This window comes from Salvelinus alpinus, chromosome 30 (assembly GCF_045679555.1).
Source record: "Salvelinus alpinus chromosome 30, SLU_Salpinus.1, whole genome shotgun sequence".
In the NCBI taxonomy this organism is placed as follows: Eukaryota; Metazoa; Chordata; class Actinopteri; order Salmoniformes; family Salmonidae; genus Salvelinus; species Salvelinus alpinus.
The window spans coordinates 18,214,545-18,240,288 of NC_092115.1; the positions used below are offsets into that span (position 1 = coordinate 18,214,545).

The window sequence follows — 25,744 nt, forward strand, 5'->3', positions numbered from 1 at the left end:
CCGATGTCACAGGAAGGCCAAAAAGATCATCAAGGACAACAACCACCCGAGCCACTGCCTGTTCACCCCGCTATCATCCAGAAGGCGAGGTCAGTACAGATGCATCAAAGCTGGGACTGAGAGACTGAAAAACAAGCTCTATCTCAAGGCCATCAGACTGTTAAACAGACATCACTAACATTGAGTGGCTGCTACCAACATACTGACTCAAATCTCTAGCCACTTTAATAATTAATAATTGGATGTAATACATGTATCACTAGTCACTTTAAACAATGCCACTTTATATAATGATTACATACCCTCATTACTCATCTCATATGTATATACTGTACTCTATACCATCTACTGCATCTTGCCTATGCCGTACAACCATCGTTCATCCATATATTTATATGTATATATTCTTATTCATCCCTTTACACTTGTGTGTATAAGGTAGTTGTTGTGAAATTGTTAGATTACTTGTTAGATATTACTGCATTGTCGGAACTAGAAGCACAAGCATTTCACTACACTCGCATTAACATCTGCTATCCATGTGTATGTGACCAATAAAATTTGATTTAATTTTGATTTGATTTGATCATTAGAATATATTTAATGCAACTGTTAAAAAAATATAGTAAAATAAATGGAAACTATACATATTAGATGTGCATAAGCCATTTGTTACCTTTTTTTTTTTACACAAAATACAGTCTGTCTCTAAGTATTGTGTCATAACACCACCACAAGCAAATTACATGATAATAACATGTTTTCAAACGTTTGTGTACTTGGTTACCATGGATATGAATAGTGACAGTGGAACACATGGATGTCATGGAAGGAGATTCACATTTTAATGCCGGGAAAGGATAGAAAAATAAAGGTAAATATGATAAGATAATATTTTTACTGTACGTCATTACCAAATAGGCTACAATAGGTTTTAGAAATTATGTTTTAATTATGTGTATTTAGGATACATTGTATGCTAGCTGTTCAACAGTAGTTAGCATGCTAGAATCCCTGCTATTTATGACCAAATACTGTAAAAATGTCATTCCCACCAGACGTCATTACCACCACATAATGAACTGTGATGGTAAGGACAGAATGTGGTGGTAATGAAAAAATGTATTAGTTAATACATTTTTACTTACATTAAGACCTGAAAAGGCACACAAATTACATATATGATTATGGTTAAGTTGAAATTGAACACTTATTTGCTACATAAGACCATTACATTTTGTATTTTGTTCAGATGATTGAGTGATTTTGATGTCCATCTGTAACTTACTATGGTTATTACTGACTTTAATTATTTATTAAAAATGTTTCTATAAGTTGCCCCATAAATCAACCAAGGAGAGGACAAGGACATATATAAACAAGATCCTATAAGTTACCAGGAGTATCTTCAGAAACAAACATAAAGATACCTCAAGAGAAACCCAAATCACAACTTTCCCAGTGATAAAAAAAGAATAAAAAGGAGGTATTGGAAAATAAACTAAAGAAACAGAAGATCAACTATCCAGAAATTAGTGGTTATGGAGTCATACCTGTGAAGGAACATCCAGTACCACCAAACTCACCTGAAGTCTTCCAGCTCCAGAATTCCCCCTCCTGTTAAAACTCAGAAACCTCAAGATAGAGAGGCCGTAGAAAGGCGCAAAAACCCCCAGATCCAAAGTCTACAGGAATCTATATATGGCCAATATGAAGATGGAGTCCACGGAAAAAGAAAACTGAGAAAGTATAAAAAAATATATGATCGTTTGTCAGAGAAGATCCAGATTTTGGTTTTGCCCAGAACCAAAACAAAACACCAAATGCGGTCAAAGCCACAGAATCTGAGAAAAATACTTCTGTTCCATAACATCTCAGAGCTGGGAGAGAAATACTAGAAGCAACAGAGTGCGAAAGACCAACAAGTGATATGCAAGGTTTTGGCTGGGAAAATACTGAAAAAGTATTACATGGTGAAAATGGCTCAAAGCGAATTTGGGTTCTCTGCGAAGACAATGCGGGCAAACAACAAACGGCCAAACCTGTCTACAGTACTCAAGAAAGAAAGATTTGAATGCAATCAGCCCAGCAATAGAAGATGAAATAAAAAGGTTATTTGAACGTGATGATAACAGTCAAGCATCAAAAGGAAAAAGGGAAACATTGACAAGACACAAGAATAAAATGCAGAAGAGATACCTGAATGACACACTGGCAAAACTCCATCAGAAGTTCAATATAGAATTACCAGAGGTCAAGCTGTCATACACAGAGCTCACCAAAAGACGTCCCTTTTGGATTGTCCATCCACCAGTGAAAGACAGGTAGACATGCCAATGTTAGACACATGCCAACCTTCAGTTCATGGCAGACAAGTTGTTATATCACAGAGTGGTTAAAAGACATTGAAGAATTGGTTGGGTCTTTGTGTTGCGAGAAGACGACCGAAGAGTGCATGTATCGAGAGTGCTCACTTTGCTAAGAGAAAGAGTGGTTTGAGTGGAAAGGCAGAAGAGAGAAAGAAGAAAACAAAAGATGGAATAAAAGAGAAGTTATGTCCATTTGACTGTAAAGGAGAAGGTGTACGGTACCCTTCAAACTCTACTGGAAGACTTCACATCCAATGTGAAGAACACACTTGGGAAACATGTCTTCAATATCAGACATCAGTACTCCACATTAAGAAGTCTCAGAAAAGTTCTTATAGAAGATGAGTTAATCCACATATCAATATCAGACATCAGTACTCCACATTAAGAAGTCTCAGAAAACTTCTTATAGGAGATGAGTTAATCCCTCATGTGGATTTGGCCGAGAACTACCTGTGCATGTATGCCTCTGAAATACAGGCGGTGCATTTTCGTGACTCTCACCAGCAGACAGCACTTCACACTGGGGTTGTATACACTAAAGAAGGTGTTGTGTCAGTGTACTCAGTCAGCTCATCAATGCGTCATGACCCCTCGGCAATTTGGGCACATCTCTCCAAAATTCTCTCCCACCTCCGTGAGTTTAATCCATCTGCCACTGTCCTCCATGTTGTAAGTGATGGACCAACCTGCCACGCCCTGACCTTAGAGAGCCTTTTTATTTCTCTATTTGGTTAGGTCAGGGTGTGATTTGGGTGAGCATTCTAGTTTTTCTATTTCTTTGTTGGCCGGGTATGGTTCCCAATCAGAGGCAGCTGTCTATCGTTGTCTCTGATTGGGGATCATACTTAGGCAACTTTTTCCACATTTAGTTTGTGGGATCTTGATTTTGTATAGTTGCTGTGTAGCCTGCAGAACTTTACGTTCGTTTTGTATTTTGTTGTTGTCGGTGTTCATTTTAATAAAAGTAAGATGTTCGCCTACCACGCTACACCTTGGTCTCCTCATTCAAACGACGAGCGTAACACAACCACACTGTACAGATCCTAAAATAATTTATTCTACCTGAGCACAATTCCATTTCATCAGGGGTTTCAGAAGATCACATTGGATTTTTTGGAGGCTGGACATGGGAAATGTCCTGCAGATGGAATCGGTAAAGATGTGAAGAGAAAAGCTGATTCCATTGTGGCAAAAGGAAATAACCTTAAGAATGGAAAAGTAAATGTGAAGCTCTTTTACATCAAAGAGCAAGAGATTGAGAAAATGGATCCCCTGCTACCAGATCGTCTCTGCTACCAGATCGTCTCCACCAGACCGTGGAACAACAGAAAATACACCAGGTAATATTTATAATGTAAAACTACAGGTTTTCTATGACAAAATGTATATCAAATTGTACATTTTCAAATCACTATTTTTTCATTATCTTAACACTTCCAGTAAACACTTAAATTACTCAACAGAACGTGTTAGAAATTTACTGGATGTTCATTAATTTAAGAAATCTTCTGTCCGTATAAAGATCGTCACTGCCATCGCAGGACAAATCACATGGAGAGTTCTAAGTTGTTTCTGCTCAACTCCACATCTATGTGATTGTTTTGGCCCACAGACTGTGATAATTCAACAAACAGAGGCAGACAAAGCACAACCTCCCACTTCCACCTGCACAGCACCACAGCCATCTCCTAGCCCAATACAGCTCATTGCAGACAAACAGTTGAAGTCGGAAGTTTACATACACTTAGGTTGGAGTCATTAAAACTCGTTTTTCAACCACTCCACAAATTTCTTGTTAACAAACTATAGTTTTGGCAAGTCGGTTAGGACATCTACTTTGTGCATGACACAAGTAATTTTTCCAACAATTGTTTACAGACAGATTATTTCACTTATAATTCACTGTATCACAATTCCAGTGGGTCAGAGGTTTACATACACTAAGTTGACTGTGCCTTTAAACAGCTTGGGAAATTCCAGAAAATGATACCATGACTTTAGAAGCTTCTGATAGGCTAATTGACATAATTTGAGTCAATTGGAGGTGTACCTGTGGATGTATTTCAAGGCCTACCTTCAAACTCAGTGCCTCTTTGCTTGACATCATGGGAAAATCAAAAGAAATCAGCCAAGACCTCAGAACAAAAATTGTAGACATCCACAAGTCTGGTTCATCCTTGGGAGCAATTTCCAAACGCCTGAAGGTACCACGTTCATCTGTACAAACAATAGTGCGCAAGTATAAACATCATGTGACCACACAGCCGTCATACCGCTCAGGAAGGAGACGTGTTCTATCTCCTAGAGATGAACGTACTTTGGTGCGAAAAGTGCAAATCAATCCCAGAACAACAGCAAAGGACCTTGTGAAGATGCTGGAGGAAACAGGTACAAAAGTGTCTATATCCACAGTAAAATGAGTCCTATATCGACATAACCTGAAAGGCCGCTCAGCAAGGAAGAAGCCACTGCTCCAAAACCGCCATAAAAAGCCAGACTACGGTTCGCAACTGCACATGGGGACAAAGATCATACTTTTTGGAGAAATGTCCTCTTGTCTGATGAAACAAAAATAGAACTGTTTGGCCATAATGACCATCATTATGTTTGGAGGAAAAGGGGGAGGCTTGCAAGCCAAAGAACACCATCCCAACCGTGAAGCACGGGGCTGGCAGCATCATGTTGTGGGGGTGCTTTGCTGCAGGAGGCACTTCACAAAATAGATGGCATCATGAGGAAAGAAATTGATGTGGATATATTGAAGCAACATCTCAAGACATCAGTCAGGAAGTTAAAGCTTGGTCGCAAATGGGTCTTCCAAATGGACAATGACCCCAAGCATACTTCCAAAGTTGTGGCAAAATGGCTTAAGGACAACAAAGTCAAGGTATTGGAGTGGCCATCACAAAGCCCTGACCTCAGTCCCATAGAGAATTTGTGGGCAGAACTGAAAAAGCGTGTGGGAGCAAGGCCTTTAAACCTGACTCAGTTACACCAGCTCTGTCAGGAGGAATGGGCCAAAATTCACCCAATTTATCGTGGGAAGCTTGTGGAAGGCTACCCTAAACGTTTGACCCAAGATAAAAATTAAAGGCAATGCTACCAAATACTAATTGAGTGTATGTAAACTTCTGACCCACTGGGAATGTGATGAAAGAAATAAAATCTTAAATAAATAATTCTCTCTACTATTATTCTAACATTTCACATTCTTAAAATAAAGTGGTGACCCTAACTGACCTAAGACTAAGACAGGGAATTTTTACTAGGATTAAATGTCAGAAATTGTGAAAAACTGAGTTTAAATGTATTTGGCTAAGGTGTATGTAAACTTCCGACTTCAACTGTACATGAGGGACTGATTGGAATGTGGTGTGTTGTGAAATATGATGAAGACCCTTATCCTGGTATTATACACAATGTTGATGCAGAGAGCTGTGCTCTAGTCAAGACGATGAGTTGTGTGGGAAACAACTGATTATTTTGGCCAATGAGACAGGACATTGTATGGTACCAACCAGAGATTGTGCTTGGGCTTGTCCCTCAGCCTCATCCAGTGACAAAATGGCATATGATGCTTGATGGCGCAGTCTGGGAGGAAATTTGCTATCTCGTTAAGCAATAGAGAGCATTGAGGGCAAAACCTAATCTTGAGTGAGCATACACCTGTCTCATGAGTCTGAATTAATAGACTGCAGCCAGTGAACAATAATTTGTTTAATGTCAACCAGTGTTTCCAACCTTGTACCTGTATTTCTGCGTATTGCATTGAATCCCAATTTGTTTTCTGAAAGATGCTTTAAGTTCTTGAGGTTTGTTACCTTTGTGTTTTGAGGTTTTGAATGGTGTGTTCTATGTCTTCAATCAAATTAAACATGTACAACTGTGATATTAAAATGTTTAATGGTATTTTTTATCAGTTTTATATGAAATGTCATTTCCATCACACTCTGTCATTACCACAACGCTAAGTCATTACCATCACGGTACATCTTTTTGAGGAAAAGGTGTATTAAATTACAATTGATATTGATGATTTTTCCCATATGTGAACCTTATATGCTTGTTCTTAAGATTATTTTAGAAATTATGTAAAATATTCAGATTTTGATGTAGTAAATGCATATGAGTATCATCAAGGCATATATGGACAATTAGACATGACAAATGCATATAATTAAGAACTTCAAAATAGTAAAAAAAAACATGATACATTTTTTTTTTTTTTTTACGTTATATAAATACCTTAGGAACAATTACTGCAATTTCCTTTTCAACTAAAATAACACATTTTATGGCATGTTGGTAAGGACATTTCCCCTCGGGGTATTTGGGGAAACCAATAGAAATCTTTATATTTTTGAAAAGTATGGTCTCAGCCACTATTAGATCTTGTTTCCAGACAGAGCGAAGAAAATATTCAGAAAGATAAAAATCAGTTTCAAGCGGTTTCATTTTCAAAAACATTTAACATCCAAAAGTGCCTGTATTTGCAAAATCAACCAATTACACTTTCTCATTCTGAACTTCTAACGCGAGTGGAACGGGTATGGCTTCGTGACAATGATCAAGAGCAGCTGCTCACCGATTTGACAGCTCCAACACAGTTACACATCCGACAAAACATCTCTTAACCTGCTACATTAATCCTCCTAAACTGCTACGAAACCCTCACTTCGGTATCGAAGTGCAGTGAAAAGAGTGTTTCCCCCACAACATCAGTTATGCGGGCGTCGGGTGTTGAATATCGCCGGTTAGCGCTTAATCTGATTGAATCTAGGCCTTATTAGTGGGCCAAGTAAACAATGGTGTAAGTGACTCTTGTCATTACAGTTTTAGGCTCAGGTGCAAGCTGGTAACAGCAGACTGCTTTTTTCATTATTTACACACAACCAAGGCTGAGAGGTTACTAGGTCAACATTTAGAATTTGTATTCCATAATCTTCACCGCACTGTTCTACTCATTCATAGTTTACCTGAAATTAGAGCCCATTGCTCTAATGCAGAACCTTATAATGAAGTGTCAACTTGTGTAAGCCTAAACCCAATGGAGTGCAATTAGGGGTCAGTAGGGGTTTCAAACTAAACCCATACTGTCATGTGTCTACCCTGCGCCAAATGTAACCCAAACCTGTGCTAAACTGACTTTATAAAAATTCAAGTAAGTCACCTACCAAGCCACACACTTGACAAACATTAAATAGTTTAGAACGCTTTGAGTCAGGGATTAACAATAGGAAGACAGGTTGAGTTCCATGTACATTATGAAGAGAGATGCTTAGGACTGACATAGACAGGATCATTTTAAGTTCACTTAAGCATTAAGATGAAGTGTTATTTTTGAGTCATCCTTTTTTGAGTCCATAAGAAAACCCAATTGGACAATTCAAATCGACTTATTATCGGATTTTCCTCTCCAGAGCAGTTGGCGATCTGTTAGTGGCTCTCTCAGGCAGCACTAGTCTAATCCTTCTGGGTGAGCCTTCTGCTGAGGACAGGTACTCCTGTAGAACAGGGGCGACTGCGGGGTTCATACTGTTGTTGTTGGAGAGACTCTCTACATTTAGTGAGCCTGGACCTGAACTAGAACCCTGAGCAAGCTGAGACATATTATGCCCATTTAGTGATCCAGGACCCTGAGCAAGCTGAGACATATTCTGCCCAATTAGTGATCCAGGACCCTGAGCAAGCTGAGACATATTCTGCCCATTTAGTGATCCAGGACCGTGAGCAAGCTGAGAGATATTCTGCCCATTTAGTGATCCAGGACCCTGAGCAAGCTGAGAGACATTCTGCCCATTTAGTGATCCAGGACCCTGAGGAAGCTGAGATATATTCTGCCCATTTAGTGATCCAGGACCCTGAGCAAGCTGAGACATATTCTGCCCATTTAGTGATCCAGGACCCTGAGCAAGCTGAGACATATTCTGCCCATTTAGTGATCCAGGACCCTGAGCAAGCTGAGACATATTCTGCCCATTTAGTGATCCAGGACCCTGAGCAAGCTGAGACATATTCTGCCCATTTAGTGATCCAGGACCCTGAGCAAGCTGAGAGATATTCTGTCCATTTAGTGATCCAGGACCCTGAGCAAGCTGAGAGATATTCTGCCCATTTAGTGATCCAGGACCCTGAGCATGCTGAGAGATATTCTGCCCATTTAGTGATCCAGGACCCCGAGCAAGCTGAGAGATATTCTGCCCATTTAGTGATCCAGGACCCTGAGCATGCTGAGAGATATTCTGCCCATTTAGTGAACCTGGACCCTGGGCAAGCAGAGTAAGATCTCCCACTCCTTGGGGTACTGGAAACTGGGCTGGCTGAGAGCCGATCATGGCCCCCTGGTTGGAGTTGCCTCGAACTGACTGTGACAACAGCTGAATCAGTGGATTTACAGGTGAGCTCCCTGCATTGTCTGTACATAGTGGGGATGTGGGTGGGATGTTAGTCAGTAAAGATGGCGGACCTAAACTGCCTTGTCTACTCAGATTTTGAGCCTGTGAGTTGCCACCATAAATGGTGTTTGGTGCAACAGTGTTTTGTAATAGTATAGAGTTTCCTCCCTGGACAGCAAGGTTACTGTAACTGGAAGTCCTTTCCATTCCTTTGAGGGGCTTTGCAGCTGACAGTTGTGGGCTACTCAATGTCCTCTGAAGAGTCACTCCATCGCCTAGGTAACCGGGGGGTTGGGGCACCTCAGGGATCGGTGCTTGGCACTGTCCATTTCTGTATTTTTCCACCTGTTGCCCATTGGCTGAACTCCCACCAGCTCCATTGAGGTATGACTGGTAAGGGCTCACATTACTTGGTATAGGTGCTCCACCAGATTCCTCTGTTTCTCCTCCAGTTTTATTTTGTGTGACGTCGGTTTTCTGATATGAATCAGCTCTACTCTTCTTGGAATGGTCACCATTCGAGCCCTCCTGATGGTTTGATTTTGAGTTTGTCTTTTTTTCCTTGGAGGATGTATTGTTTTCCTGTGGCACTGGATCTTCTTCCTCTTGATCTTCATTAGTTTCATCAGTTTCTTTAGACTTGCTGGTGGTAGATTTATTTTTGGATGACTGATTGGCTTTGTTTTTGTGAGACGAGTTTCCTTTATTGGATTTGTCTGTTTTTTCTTTAGACTCTTCCTGGTTGTGCCTTTTGCCTTTGGCATCTTGATCCCTCATTTTCAGTTGCTTTCGGTTCTTGGAGTCAGTTCTTTCTCTATCGCCCTGTTCTAGTCTCTTGTGGTTGTTTTTCCTTGGATGGACCTTGCTTTTCTTAAGAGGGTTAAGGTTGAGCTTCACTTTTAGTAAACCATCTGACTGGGCTTTATGTTTATGCCTTTTGGAGTGGTCCTCTCTTTCAAGACCATTACTCCTCACAGATCGTCCAATGCTTTCATAGCTCAGGATCTGTTTATCACCATTTTCCGCTTTCCTAGAACTTTTAATCCTGTCATGTTTATCTTCCCTGTCATTGTTCATCCTTTGTACATCAACGACATGCACTCCAGATCTTTCCAAGTCAAAAGTCACACTCCTCTGCTTGCTTGCAGGCTTTGCATAGATATCCATATTAGACTGGTTGTAGTTCATGCTCCTTCGGGTGTTTAGCCTTGTAAGTGGGTTGTGGTTGGGAGAACCATCATACCCAGCAGATTCTCTTGCACTGATGTCATACAATACATCTCTGACTTTCTCCCCTGGCTGTCCATACTCATAGGTTCTGTAACAGTTCACACAGCTGACGGTTTGCGGTTGACAGTCAGGTACAGTTCTACCATGCTCTGATTGGAAGTCCATTTTTGACGGTCTGTTGTCAAGGCCTATGTGATTTCCAGGTCTTACCATCTCATCTTTTAGACTTTTTTGTGTGGGCATGTTTCTATGTGCAGGTGAATAGTAACTCCTGCCACCCAATAGCTGGTTGTTGCCATTAGAACCATCATGGCTTTTTATATTTAAACTCTGCTGGTGATAGAGTAACTCCTCCTGACTAAGAATATGGTTGCTCTGACCCTGTGGTGGCCCGACCAATGACCTTTGACCGCTTAGATCTGTGAATGACAACAGGGAAAGAGAGTTAGACATATGCAGTGTGTGTGTGTGTGTGTGTGTGTGTGTGTGTGTGTGTGTGTGTGTGTCTGCCTATAGTCTCATCACTGATATAATCCTAATCAGTCTATGCAGTGAAATATTAAATCAAAACATGCTCACCTTTTGTCTTTGATATCAGTGCTTGTTGGGGCACATGTCTCTTCCTCTCGTCACTCTCCTCTGTCATGGCCAGACTCTCCATCTTGTTGGGCTGGCCTCCCCCTTGTCTGAGCATGTGCAGGGGTGCCCCCAAGTGTCCATCTCCTACCCCCTGTTCCATTGCAGACCCACTGACTGCAGGGCCACAATGGGGGCATGTAAAATGGCCGCCATCTTTGCCTATTCTCAGGTCAAACATGGCTCTCTCCCTGTCCCAAGGCTGAAGGTGGCTATTGGGAATGATCAGCTTGGTTTCCAGTCCCATTTGAGCCATAGGTAGGACCTCATTCTCCCTGCTCAGATCCCACTGGGTGACTGTTTGGGTGGGAGCTGTCCTCCCATTCTCATCCTCCTCAGCTCCAGTCCTGTCTCTCCAGACCTTCAGGCTCTTGTTCATCCCCAGTTTGCAGTAAACGATGTACACCACAGCTAGGGTGAGTCCAACGCCACCTGTACGTTATTAGCATAGTTATGAGTTACAGCCGACTGACTTAAGCTTTATGTAGTGGGATAAAATGATAAACAGTCTTTATTTTAAGTGTTGATACACTTTACGGAGTTGCATGATACAGAAGTCACATTGTCCTATACAATTTCATATATTTTTTCACTATTTGAGTAGAGAAAAGTTACGTGCGGCTAGAAAGTGGCCATGGAGGATCTAGTTTCTGAGGTACTGACCAGCAAAGCAGAAGGCTGCAGCCAGAGCCAGGTCTCTGGTATAACGCTGAGAGGAGATGGCGTTCCTAGCCTCAACCTGCACTGTGATGTTCTGATTTGTTGGAACACAGTTGGCCTCTGTCAGCTCCAGCACCGTCTCCACTGCCGGGTTGTCAGCACTCACACACACCATCCTACGCCCGTTGAACAGTACCTGAACAAGAATGTTGTTATTATAGTAATCATACTGTTACAACGATAACACACATCTACATAGCACCTTTTATACAATATAGTTTATATACCATAAAAACCATATACCATAAAGCACCTTTCTTATAATAATTGCAGGCAGCCAAAATATGTGTTAGCCCTAATTCAAAATAATAAAACATATTGGTAAAAAAAGGAATACAATAAATCAAAGTATAAAAAGAAAAGAAGAAAAAAAAGCAACAGAAGATAACCTTATCCGGAGCCTCCATATAGCTGGTGAGGAAAGACGCCAGCTTCCTCAGCTCACATGTACAGTTCCACCAGTTTAGTTCCAGGTTCAGACTAGACATCCACAATAGGTACGAAAACACCTCTGGCGGGGCGCTCTGGAGCTGATTCCTGGACAGATCCAGACTACGCAGCCCCAGCAGACCCCGGAAGCTATCCCTCCCCAGATATGTGATCAGATTATCGGACAGATCCAAGGTCTCCAGCCCCTGGAGGTCTGCCGAGGCAAAGGTGCTGGCGTCCAGCCTGGAGAGGCGGTTCCCTTCCAGCTGCAGCGTCCGCAGGGCCCCGGCGGCATGGAACCAGGAGCCGTTGACTTCCCCAAGGGCATTGTTCCCCAGCTTGAGGATCTCCAACCTGGGCAGCCAGGAAAAAGTGTCCCTCCCCAGGGCCTGGCTGGAGATGTGGTTGTGGTCCAGGAGGAGGGTGTGGAGGACGGTGAGGTTCTGGAAGGCGTCGTGGGTGATGGTGGTGATGGCGTTGTGGCTGAGGGACAGCACGGTCATGCTGGACATGTCAGACAGGAAGTGGCGGTCCACGGACACGATGGAGCCGTCGGTCAGCATCAGGGCCTTGGTGGTCTCAGGGGCCTCTAGAGGTGGAAGAAAACACAAACCTGGTTGTCAATCATTACTGCTTTAATAGGGCTGGCTACACAGATAGGTGTTGGCACAAAGAGTCAGCGTCTTTATGATAGCCATAGGCTAGTGTGGAACAAGACATTCCAGCAAATCTTGTTCAAATGAATGCTATCATAGATCATTAGTAGAGGGTGATATTTCTTAATCTCAACTCGGCAGTCAATGCTCCTTCTTACCTAGGATGTTGGAGAGCTTGTAACAGATGACAGCATCTTCAGAACACACCACACAGGAGGCTGGACATGAGGAGAGGCTCTGGGTATGTGTGATTGACAGCATCAGCATCAGGAGAACACCTGGGTTTCACCAAGGGGACACACACAGCTGGTTAGCTTGGGAGGGGGAATGGTACAGTATATCAACATTTCGTGTCAGTATATTTAATATCTTAGCTGTTCACACATTCAATAGACCTATATTGTGAAGCATTAATCCAATACCTGAACAGCATGAATATACCTTTCATGTGTTGAATATTGACAATTCGGTGTTGAAATGTTACGGTAGACATACTTCTCATGGTTTGTTACTGGCCAGGCTGCATGGTGTGTTGGCTCTCCCATGTAAGTGGTCTCAGGGTCTCATCATCTTGTCTCAACTCCTTCCCATGTCTGGTCATACTGCTCCTACAGATATAAAAACCATAGTCTCAATTTTTTAAATATTTTTTATAAAAACACATTCAGCTCAGTAACACATTTTTTTTTCACCTTTATTTAACCAGGTAGGCTAGTTGAGAACAAGTTCTCATTTACAACTGCAACCTGGCCAAGATAAAGCAAAGCAGTGCGACACATACAACAACACAGTTACACATGGAATAAACAAACATGCAGTCAATAATACATTAGAAAAAGTCTATATACAGTGTGTGCAAATGAGGTAGGAAAAGGGAGGTAAGGCAATAAATAGGCCATAGTGGCAAAATAATGACAATATAGCAATTAAACACTGGAGTAATAGATGTGCAGTTGATGAATGGGCAAGTAGAGATACTGGGGTGCAAAGGAGCAAAATAGATTTAATAAATAACAGTATGTGTGATGAGGTAGTTGGATGGGCCATTTACAGATGGGCTATGTACAGGTGCGGTGATCAGTGAGCTGCTCTGACAGCTGGTGCTTAAAGCTAGTGAGGGAGATATGAGTCTCCAGTTTCAGTGATTTTTGCAGTTCGTTCCAGTCATTGGCAGCAGAGAACTGGAAGGGAAGGCGGCCAAAGGAGGAATTGGCTTTGGGAGGTGACCAGTGAGATATACCTGCTGGAGCGCATGCTACGGGTGCGTGCTGCTATGGTGACCAGTGAGCTGAGATAAGGCGGGGCTTTACCTAGCAAAGACTTATAGATGACCTGGAGCCAGTGGGTTTGGCGACGAATATGAAGCGAGGGCCAGCCAACGAGAGCATACAGGTCACAGTGGTGGGTAGTATATGGGGCTTTGGAGACAAAACGGATGGCACTGTGATAGACTGCATCCAATTTGCTGAGTAGAGTGTTGGAGGCTATTTTGTAAATGACATCACCTTAGTACTTTGCTCATTTAGCTTGTGTTGCTAAGAGACCAAACAAACTGGGTGGAAAGTAATGGTAACAATCGGAGATGAATGAAACATGCATGATGACCCCCCTGGAGTCTATTCAGATCACCCATGTTACCTATGAGTGTTTATCTGAGTCATACAGTTGAAGTCAGAAGTTTAAATACACCTTAGCTAAATACATTTAAACTCAGTTTTTCACAATTCCTGACATTTAATCCTAGTAAAAATTCCCTGCCTTAGGTCAGTTCGGATCACCACTTTATTTTAAGAATGTGAAATGTCAGAATAATAGTAGAGAGAATGATTTATTTCAGCTTTTCTTTCTTTCATCATATTCCCAGTGGGTCAGAAGTTTACATACGCTCAATTAGTATTTGGTAGCGTTGCCTTTAAATTGTTTAACATGGGTCAAATGTTTTGGGTACCTTCCACAAGCTTCCCACAATACGTTGGGTGAATTTTGGCCCATTCCTCCTGACACAGCTGGTGTAACTGAGTCAGGTTTGTAGGCCTCCTTGCTCCCACACGCTTTTTCAGTTCTGCCCACAAATTCTCTATAGGATTGAGGTCAGAGCTTTGTGATGGTCACTCCAATACCTTGACTTTGTTGTCCTTAAGCCATTTTGCCACAACTTTGGAAGTATGTTTGGGGTCATTGTCCATTTGGAAGACCCATTTGCGACCAAGCTTTAACTTCCTGACTGATGTCGTGAGATGTTGCTTCAATATATCCACATAATTTTCTTTCCTTGTGATGCCATCTATTTTGTGAAGTGCACCAGTCCCTCCTGCAGCAAAGCACCCCCACAACATGATGCTGCCAGCCCCGTGCTTCACGGTTGGGATGGTGTTCTTCGGCTTGCAAGCATCCCCCTTTTTCCTCCAAACATAACGATGGTCATTATGGCCAAGAAGTTTTATTTTTGTTTCTTCCGACAAGAGGACATTTCTCCAAAAAGTACAATCTTTGTTCCCATGTGCAGTTGCAAACCGTAGTCTCCTTTCTGAGCGGTATGATGGCTGCGTGGTCCTATGGTGTTTATACTTGAGTACTATTATTTGTACAGATGAATGTGGTACCTTCAGACATTTTGAAATTGCTCCCAAGGATAAACCAGACTTGTGGAGGTCTACATTTTTTTTTCCTGAGGTCTTGGCTGATTTCTTTTGATTTTCCCATGATGTCAAGCAAAGAGGCACTGAGTTTGAAGGTAGGCCTTGAAATACATCCACAAGTACACCTCCAATTGACTCAAATTATGTCAATTAGCTTATCAGAAGCTTCTAAAGCCATGACATAATTTTCAGGAATTTTCCAAGCAGTTTAAAGGCAGTCAACTTAGTGTATGTAAACTTGACCCACTTGAATTGTGATTCAGTGAATTATAAGTGAAATAATCTGTCTGTAAACAATTGTTGGAGAAAGGACTTGCGTCATGCACAAAGTAGATGTCCTGACCGATTTGCCAAAACTATACTTTGTTAACAAGAAATTTGTGGAGTGGTTGAAAAAACAGTTAATGACTTCAACCTAAGTGTATGTAAACATCCGACTTCAACTGTACATATAAGAAACATTATCCAGATCAAGTCTTACCTGCAGGCCTAAATGGACCAGAGAATCCAACCATACACCATCATTGACAATCCACAGATCAGCTGCGAGTTCAATACAGGTGAATACATTACTTCTACAACCAGTCCAATATAACATCATATAAGCACTCATTGTGCTTCAACATTTCGATGTTGACCAGCCCAGGTTACGGTAGTCACTTCTACTGTTTCACAGTCAACTGTCTGTGTTCTATTTGAAAAGGCTGGGTAAGGTTACCTGTGCTTCTCTGAGCATGCTCAGTTCGCAGGGCTGTTACCTGAGATGGCACGACGTCACACTCACCCCTGACTTAACTTGTGCCTGACCGAGGTAAAAGACTGCACACTTCAACGCTATTATTTAATCTGGAAAAGGAGGCATTCCCTTTGTAATATTTTACAAAAATGGCATTCAATTAAAATATTGTTATTTCACAACATTTTTTCTTGTTGACCCAATGCATTGAAATGACAACAACTTGGTTTAGAAATGCACATGATTAATCACGAAGATCACCGAAAGTGAGCCACACCATCTTTGTCTGTGGCAAGATTTTAAGCAATTTTAATTCCATATGCATGAAACACATGTAAAGTAATCAGAATTTCATCCCAATGTAAATCAGTAACATTTCACAGTAATCCTACAGCTGTTCCATTCACATGGTCAGTACCATCTTCCCAGAAGCCCCAGGGCAGTCTATGATGTCAATATGGGCCTGGGAGGCCATGTCCAGGGTGTACTGTTTTCCTACAGCAGGCTTCAGCCAACCAGCATCCATCCCTGCAAACAGGGCCGCGGCACACTCAGCCTTCTCTTCCTGTAGAGACAACAGAAGATACACTACCGTTCAAAAATTTGGTCACTTAGAAATGTCCTTGTTTTTGAAAAAAAACTAGCTGGAAACTGCAGATTCTTTTATGGAATATCTACATAGGCGTAAAGGCCCATTATCAGCAACCATCACTCCTGTGTTCCAATGGCACATTATGTTAGCTACCGTAATCCAAGTTTATAATTTTAAAAGGCTAATTGATCATTAGAAAACCCTTTTGCAATTATGTTAGCACAGCTGAAAACTGTTGTGCTGATTTATAGAAGCAATAAAATTGGCCTTCTTTAGACTAGTTGAGTATCTGGAGCATCAGCATTTGTGGGTTCAATTACAGGCTCAAAATGGCCAGAAACAAATAACTTTCTTCTGAAACTCGTCAGTCTATTCTTGTTCTGAGAAATGAAGGCTGTTCCATGTGAGAAATTACCAAGAAACTGAAGATCTTGTACAATGCTGTGTACTACTCCCTTCACAGAAAAGCGCAAACTGATTCTAACCAGCATAGAAAGAGGAGTGGCCTAATTGAGCAAGAGGACAAGCACATTAGAGTGTCTAGTTGGAGAAACAGACGCCTCACAAGCCCTCAACTGGCAGCTTCATTTAATAGTACCCGCAAAACACCAGTCTCAACATCAACAGTGAAGAGGCGACTCCGGGATGCTGGCCTTCTAGGCAGAGTTCCTCTGTCCAGTGTCTGTGTTCTTTTGCCCATCTTAATCTTTTATCTTTATTGACCAGTCTGAGATATGGCTTTTTCTTTGCAACTCTGCCTAGAAGGCCAGCATCCCGGAGTCGCCTCTTCACTGTTGACTTTGAGACTGGTGTTTTGAGGGTACCATTTAATGAAGCTGCAAGTTGAGGACTTGTGAGGCGTCTGTTTCTCAAACTAGACACTAAAGTACTTGTCCTCCTGCTCAGTTGTGCACTGGGGCCTCCCACTCCTCTTTCTATGCTGGTTAGATCCAGTTTGAGCTGTTCTGTGAAGGGAGTAGTACACGGCGTTGTATGAGATCTTCAGTGTCTTGGCAATTTCTCGCATGGAATAACCTTCATTTCTTGGAACAAGAATAGACTGACGAGTTTCAGAAGAAAGTTATTTGTTTCTGGCCATTTTGAGCCTGTAATCGAACCCACAAGTGCTGATGCTCCAGATACTCAACTAGTCTAAGGAAGGCCAGTTTTATTGCTTCTTTAAATCAGCACAATAGTTTTCAGCTGTGCTAACATAATTGCAAAATGGTTTTCTAATGATCAATTAGCCTTTTAAAATGATAAACTTGGATTAGCTAACACAACGTGCCATTGGAACACAGGAGTGATGGTTGATGATAAATGGGCCTCTGTACGCCTATGTAGATATTCCATAAAAAAATCTGCCGTTTCCAGCTACAATAGTAATTTACAACATTAATGTCTACACTGTATTTCTGATCAATTTGATGTTATTTTAAAATGGACAAAAAAAAAGTGTTTTTCTTTCAAAAACAAGAACATTTCTAAGTGACCCCAAACTTTTGAACGGTAGTGTATAATTTACACTACAGAATGTATGATTTATAGAACGACCACTGCCTAAACCAGCATCAATATTATACTAGGAATCTAGACTCTTACAACAGTAGCGTAGGGTAAGGCAACACCAATGATGCTGGACTCTTTGGCCATGGTGTCTCGAGGGTTGATTTCAATGGGGCCTCTACTGCCAACAACCTAAACAACAAAAGAGGAAAACTGAGTAAGAATTAACAATGAATAACCAATACATATTCAAAAGTGGCTCTAAAAGTCTAAAATAAATTACACATGCTAACGTAACATATACTGACCGTCACTCTCCCCCCGTAGGCCAGCATCTGCAGGTCATTGCTGAGGTTCACGTTAGACAGCATCTCCACAATCACATTTACCCCTTGCCCCTTGGTAGCATCCTGTAAAAAACAATTGCCCAGACATAACTTATTAAGACAACCTGTGTTTACAAAAGCGTCACCCCAGCTCTTAACTTATCCTAGGCTAACATGTTAGGAATTTTAATATTTTTTATCTGTAATAACAAACATTTTATTATACCCCCTCTGGTTTAGCAGCTAATCGGTGTCAAAGTAGAGCATAATAGCAGTCACCCACTGGGAGTCATACACAAAATGTCCTTAAAATGTATTCAGGTCTATGGAGACCGCAACTATGACTCCTTCCCACCTACCATGATTTTGCTAGTGTATCCTTCCTTTTTGTGGTTGAAGGCCTGGTGAGCTCCATTCCTCAGGACCAGCTCCAGTCCTTCTGGGGTTCCTGCTGTCCCCAGGACCCTCAGACCCAAGGCTCTGGCCATCTGACACGCTGCCACCCCCACCTGAAAACATACACACCACCCAGAAAAAGGTCACAAACACTGGGCCCTAGTAAATCAACCCCCCAATAATACTTGTCATTAAGCAGTGCAATAAAGGTAATTTGGATTCAGTTGATCTTAATTAAATGAAAATGGGGGGAAATAACTATAGCACAGACATTAAACAGAAGAGGGTATTGATCTTACCCCGCCGCTGGCTCCATGGATGAGTACTGTCTCGCCTGCTTTAGCATGTGCTCTGCATCATAAGACACAATGGAGCATAAGACTCAGTCACTCATTATACTGTACACACCCCACAATCAAATACTTTATTAGTAAATAATAGACATACAGATTTTAATAATATGTCTTCTTTTGCAACAGAGTCGGTGAATCTCAACTTAATTGAACATCATATCAATTGTGATGCTGAGTCTGTCTAACCATGTCAAATCCAAAGAACTCAACCAAGACATTGGTGTAGGACCGGTGAGCCCTACACACTTATACCCGGTCTCCCTGCTTCTGCACCCATCTTGTCATAAAAATAATCCGTTCAGAATTCCGTTCTCCTTAAACAAAACAAAAAAATGCTGGTGTCTTACTTATGGAAGAGAGCTCTGTATGCTGTGCAGTACGGGATCCCAATGGCAGCTCCCTGTTTGTAGTCTAAGGGGTCTGGCAGGCGGTGGACACAGTCCTCAGACACAACAGTGTATTCAGCATACCCTCCTGTCTCTGTGGCGGTGGTGAACACACGGTCACCAGCCTGAATGGTAAAATAGACCAGACTTCCACTCCAGAAACTAATAGTATAGTCATATGTAACAGTATAACTTTAAACCGTCCCCTCGCCCCGACACGGGCGCGAACCAGGGACCCTCTGCACACGTCAACAACAGTTGCCCACGAAGCGTCGTTACCCATCGCTCCACAAAAGCCTTGCAGAGCAAGGGGAAACCCAACTTCAGGTCTCAGACAAGTGACGTAACCGATTGAAATGCTATTAGCGCGTACCCGCTAACTAGCTAGCCATTTCACATCCGTTACACTCACCCATCTTTCAACCTCCTCCTTTTCCGCAGCAACCAGTGATCCGGGTCAACAGCATCAATGTAACAGTATAACTTTAGTACCGTCCCCTCGCCCCGACACGGGCGCGAACCAGGGACCCTCTGCACACATCAACAACTGACACCCACGAAGCGTCGTTACCCATCGCTCCACAAAAGCCGCGGCCCTTGCAGAGCAAGGGGAAACCCAACTTCAGGTCTCAGACAAGTGACGTAACCGATTGAAATGCTATTAGCGCGTACCCGCTAACTAGCTAGCCATTTCACATCCGTTACACTTACACAAACTCAATATGAATACATTCATACAATTAGTACAATAGTACTTCAGTCTATATAATCAAGGAGTGTTCAAAGCAAAATGTTGGTAAGCAATTACTTTCTCACAAACTACACATGCCGCATTCAAATAGTTACTAATTAACATCAGTGATCATAATGTTACTGGTAGCCTAGGGATGGATGGTACAGTAAGAGCAGCACCTGTAAGAGTTGGACTCTGTCTCCGACAGCTTCCACAACCCCTGACACATCAGTCCCTGGAGTGTAGGGCAGGCTGGGCTTCCTCGCGTAGGTCCCAGAGCGGATGTAGGTCTCCACAGGGTTCACTCCACACGCATGCACATGGATTAGCACCTGGATAACACACAGGCTGTTTCATACATAGAGAAACTTCTGCAGAACTAGAATTAACTAACATAATACAACGTATAAAACAGCTACAGGTGCAATACAATATATGTAAAAGGTATCCATTGTCCTTTGCACTTTACAGTTAGCAAAAGTAATAGTAAGTTACTAACGTTTTTGAATGGTTTTATTTACCTGTTTCTGACCTGGATTTGGCACAGGTACGTTGGAGCAGAGTTTCAAAACGGAAGGTCCTCCAAACTCACCCACTCGAATGGCTCTCATTAACTTGGGCGTTGTTGCCATCTGCACACAAATAGAGTAGCTAACCAACTAAAACCTTTACATGCAGCTTACATTAGCTGGCAAGTAGTAACGTTAGTAGACACACGAGTGGCTTATGGACTTTGGACAGTGCAGTGGCATTAGCTAGCTAACGTTACCAAACGAGACACTGCACTGTCTGGTTACCTAGCTAACTTATCACTTCAGCAGGACATTTGAGTACAAATACTATAATGTTTCTAAAATACAACTAGCATAAACTTTATATCAAGGCAATAAAAGTCGAAACGGACTCACCATTTATGCAAGGAAGCTGTCAGTGATTTCTGTCCCAAAATAACTATCCGCACGGTGGCGACAGCATGACATTATAAACATCCGAATTTTACACTCTCCGCCACCGTAAAACGCTTTTCTCATTTGATACATATTGCACTTCATTCAAAACTTTAGGCAGGAAGGCGGAAGTGGATGTTGAGTTCGAATCAAGCAGCGCGTCGGGCAAATTTGGCGACGGATAGTAGTATCGAAAACAGGAACAAACATGAAATTGTCTAAAATTCCAGTGAAGGTTATGTGTGTGAATTATAAGGAATCTCATCTTCTTGGGATCCATATGTGGGAAACCCATTTGAAGTGTTGAAAATTGTACGGTATGCGCTTGAAAAGTGGAGTCTGTGAGAGTGACCAGGAGTGGGTTTATCTTGATTCATTATATTTTTGAAGAACAGAGGAAGATTGCAGTGGGCCTCAAAATAATCCGGACAACAGAAGTTTTGAATTTTGGAGTAGAGCACCCGTAAAAGGAGTCATCTCAGGGGTGACGATGGATGTTCATGTTCAAAATTCCTGGTGTGGTTGGTGCCCGGTGTCATGTAAAACTCCCCAGCGTGAAATAGTTCCCAATCGTTTTGATCGTGTTCTGATTGTGATGTCATGCTGTAAAAAGCGTTTGACCCGCTGAGTGAATGGAGCAAAATAAGAAAGTCTGGAAGTCCTGTTGTTTTTTGATAAAGAGCAAATACCTATGCATATGAAGCTTGGTTATGTAAGATACGCTGTAAGAGCTATCTTTCAAAACCACTGTAAGAATTGTAAAGGATTTGGCCATGTTTCAAGTGAAGTGCAGACGAACAGCGTATACTGAAGAATGGTGTGTAGAAGGACGGAAGGTGTTCCAATTGTGGTGGGGATTATTATCCTGAGTTCATGGAGTGCCCTGTGAAGGAGATTGAGGTGGCAAAAGTTAGTGGTCAATTTAATCTCCTTAAAATAATTGAGAAAACAAGTGAAGCTAGTGAAAATATGGTAGTGGATACACCACAGCCTGTAGTAAATGTTTGCTGCCAGACAAAAGATAACCTGTGTTTTAAAAATTTGAATTTTGTTCTGTTCATTGCCACAGTTATAAAATGGACAGCACAAGTCTCAAAGAAGTCTACGAAACTGGACATTATTGTGGCTGCGGCAGAGAAGTTTGTGGGATTTAAGGATTTTTACATCTGAAAACTTGCAAGGGGTACTGGCGCTGGAAGACCCGAATAGTAGGTTGCGGGATGCACATTAAATTGTGTAATCCCCAATATACCATAGCAGAAGAAACATTAGTCAAGCATGCTAGTTGGCATTAGTTTACGATATACATTATAGATGGTACGGAGTAATATACTCACAATCTGTTAGTTGAGATGGAAAATACATGTATCCAATGGAAAAAAACGATGTCTAAACAAATAGATTTTAGCAAGAAGTGACATCTCACAAGGTGGGTATAATTTGTGGAACGTTCCAATAGGAATCTGTAACAAAAACTTCGTAAAGTACAAGGTTGCCAACAAACAACGCATACAAAGTAGCATGATCAATTCACCTAGCTGCCGAATAGGCATCAACTCACCACGTAGCTTATTCTTAATGTTTGTCCATAGGCTACCAGAGTGAGCACAGACATGTTTTGGAATAAACGTGGTGAGTGAAAAACGTCATGAAATATTGCACTCCCTACCTGGTATTTTATTCTGCCGCTATACAACTTTGGATGCGTTGTTTGTTGGCAACCTTGTTATTTACTGGCACGAGAATTTTCAATCCCAATGATAATAACTATCAATCAATCAATAGCTTTGACCAATCCCCGAAGTTTGTAAGACCATGGGTTTAATAATAATTAGTCAGACTCAGTTTATGCAAAAGGATAGTACAGTTTATTCAGAAAACGTTCTAAAGTCAAGAATACAAAAACATCCATTTTATAGCTGCGCACATACTTCCACACAAACAGTAGGTATCCTACGCACATACATACACACAAACAGTAGGTGAGTTTTATCCTTCTCCACAGGTCGCACCAATTTGTATCACTACCCAGCCGACAGTTCCATTCCCCCGAGATTAGGGAGACATTGAGAAGTACTCCCTGTCCTCTCCCAAGTCTCTGAGGCCTAGCCAAGTCCGTCCAAACACAGTTTTAATTGTTCTTCGGTATTTTACTAGGCACACACACACACACAAGTTCAAATCCTAAGCTACGCCTTGCTCAGACAGTCTGTGTTTTCCCATTATACAGATACATTGTTTAACCTAATTCCGACTAAACCTACACACATCATCAGATTATAATTTTATGATTCTAATCAATTTCATACAGTGAAGGTTTCAGAGTGGAATAATTTTATCATTATCTTTCACATATACATTATTTTATCATTTACGAAGTTGTTGGAACAGATTCCTATTGAAACTTCCACAAATTATACCCACCCATGGGGTGAGGTTTTTGCTAGCTTTTGCATTATTTCAGACACTAAAGCCTGAAGTTTGAGCCTATTGTGCTTCATGTCTAATGCAGACAGCTTGATGAAGCCCAGTTTCTGGTAAGTCAGATAACCCTCCTGCTATAGTTCTCATTGAACATATCAAACTCTCCAGACTAGTTGACAACATATCACAGTTGCCTTTGTATCCTTGCTTATATCGAAACTACTGTACCATGACATTTGGATTGACCTTCATTTGTTGCCAGAAAAACACTGCTGTGATTGTTCATGTGAGCTGATGTTTATTTTACAGTACACTGTGGCAATAAATTCTGGCTTTAGAAACTCTGGATTAACTGTCAGCAAGAAGGGAAATATCATATTGGTTTGTAATTTAGTTTAAGTTTTTCATGTATTCATTCTTCTGTATGAAGTGCTTTACTGATATGCTTGTGTAACAGAGGTGGTTCTGTGTTTATTCAGAGTGCGTTCTCAATGTGCTATCTCTCTAGGCAGTCCAAAGTACCCATGGTCTGGAGGTTCAACTGAGCCACAAAGGTCAGGTCCTGGTCAAAGATTATGGATATACTGACAAGATACATGTCTCTCCGCCATAACAGTGGGAGTTGTTGTCCACAAAGTGGCACGGCGTGCTGTCTAGCTCTGCTTACCCTTTCTTTGGATTGGTGGATTACATCTCATTATTGTAATCCTTTTTTGAATATTTGATGAGGGTTATTGACATCAACCGCCTGTATTTTATGCTAATAGTCTCTCCCATGAATATGCATAGCCACTTCGGGACAACTCAGTTTTTCTTCTCAAATTTGCCGGGATGTCACGTGTCGTACTTATATCAGTACACTCGTAACAACTTAAGCATTACAAAACTTCTATTCAATCAAATAAACCTCACTTAGCAAGTAAGCCATTAATCTTTGTGTTGACCAAATTTGACAATTTCTCATTGACCTCCATACAAAAACTTGGCTTGGTGGGCGAAACAATGAAAAATCGCCACCTGTTGGAGGGAGAGACAAATTTTCCGTGGAGTTTGGCCTCTCTCTTCCTCTTTCTCTCTGTGCTGGTGGAGGACTACATGCATTTCCTGATGGAAATAGCCAATCAGAAAATGGAGGAAAATCTCAAACGAATAGAGTTCAATTGTCCATTACCAGCTACAGCAACTAGCCATATATCAATGTCTAAAAATGTGATCAAAGTTAAGTTCATGACTTGATTTACAAAAAGTGCTCTGAATTTATTTGAATTGAAATCTTCTCAGGCCTCAATGTTCTCAGACTCTCTGCTAACGCACGTCAAGCGGTACCGGTGCATGTCTGACAGCAACAGCCTCTTGAACAGCTTCTATCCCCAAGCAATAAGACTGATAAATAGCTACACAGAGTTAACCTTGTATCTTTATTGACTTTTTATTTTTGTACTGTCTATGCATACTCACAGGGCCCTACACACTCACAGATGCACTCACTCCATCATTTGCTCACTCATCATCTGTATTTGTGCTTTGTATTTGAGTACAGTCAGCTGCTCTCTGATGGTCTCTTTGCCTGTGAAGAGAGAGATGTTAGCACTCATTAGTACGGGGTATGGCGTAATACATCAATGGACCACCGAGCACCTTTTTCATCTCTGACAGTGGCTCTGATGGGGATATGGCATGCGGTTAAGAGCCCATTTCCTGTGGATCAGAACCCATTAAGTCAGGTTCTGTACAGGCCCGGTTGGTTCTTGCATGCTTCATTAGGGAGACCCGCCTCATTAACCAGGAGGAACTGCACCGGCTCTGCTTTGAACCACCAGGAGGCCCAGCTTCACTTCAGGGTTTCCCCTAGTGTTACACAGACATTTCAATAGAACATGTTGATGTCAAAGGCCAGTTACGGTTCAGTGTTTCACCTACTATTATTTTGGTGTGCCTCCCCCCGCCTAACTTAATAGCCCACCTGTCTGAATACATTTTCCTTGGTAGTGTTTAAAAAAAATGTGGATAACATGCTTGGGGCAGCAGGTAGCCTAGTGTGGGGCTAGTAACCGAAAGGTTCCTTGTTCGAATCCCCGAGCCAACTAGGTGAAAAATCTGTTGATGTACCCTTGAGCAAGGCGCTTATCCCTAATTGCTCTTGAATAAGAGCATCTGCTAAATGACTAACATGTTAGAGGGTGTTTTGCTAATCTGCAGAGAGCTGTATGATATGGGTCACACTGCAGCTTCCATGTTTGGACTTGGCCTCAAGAGGAGGCTAGAGCG

At 41.7% G+C, this 25,744-nt stretch overlaps 2 protein-coding genes across 3 annotated transcripts; both read right to left on the reverse strand.

The window, feature by feature from the left end:
• Positions 1 to 6,297: 6,297 nt before the first annotated feature.
• lrrc53 (leucine rich repeat containing 53) lies at positions 6,298 to 13,154 on the reverse strand. The gene is made up of 6 exons (XM_071376334.1): positions 12,934 to 13,154; positions 12,597 to 12,716; positions 11,743 to 12,371; positions 11,297 to 11,489; positions 10,577 to 11,065; positions 6,298 to 10,416 (listed from the first exon to the last, which is right to left on the reverse strand). The coding sequence occupies exons 1-6, from the start codon at positions 12,938 to 12,940 to the stop codon at positions 7,772 to 7,774; spliced, it is 4,083 nt and encodes a 1,360-aa protein (XP_071232435.1). The 5' UTR covers positions 12,941 to 13,154; the 3' UTR covers positions 6,298 to 7,771.
• Positions 13,155 to 16,094: 2,940 nt separating this feature from the next.
• Positions 16,095 to 21,164, reverse strand: cryz (crystallin, zeta (quinone reductase)). 2 transcript variants are annotated; one of them, XM_071376336.1, is made up of 9 exons: positions 21,014 to 21,164; positions 20,627 to 20,737; positions 20,285 to 20,437; positions 19,334 to 19,497; positions 18,933 to 18,984; positions 18,597 to 18,746; positions 18,220 to 18,321; positions 18,008 to 18,103; positions 16,095 to 16,378 (listed from the first exon to the last, which is right to left on the reverse strand). In XM_071376336.1, the coding sequence occupies exons 1-9, from the start codon at positions 21,014 to 21,016 to the stop codon at positions 16,217 to 16,219; spliced, it is 993 nt and encodes a 330-aa protein (XP_071232437.1). In that variant the 5' UTR covers positions 21,017 to 21,164; the 3' UTR covers positions 16,095 to 16,216. The 2 variants fall into 2 exon arrangements, with proteins under 2 accessions (XP_071232437.1, XP_071232438.1); XM_071376337.1 differs by lacking the exon at positions 19,334 to 19,497 and having other exon boundaries at positions 21,014 to 21,127.
• Between the last annotated feature and the right edge of the window lie 4,580 nt (positions 21,165 to 25,744).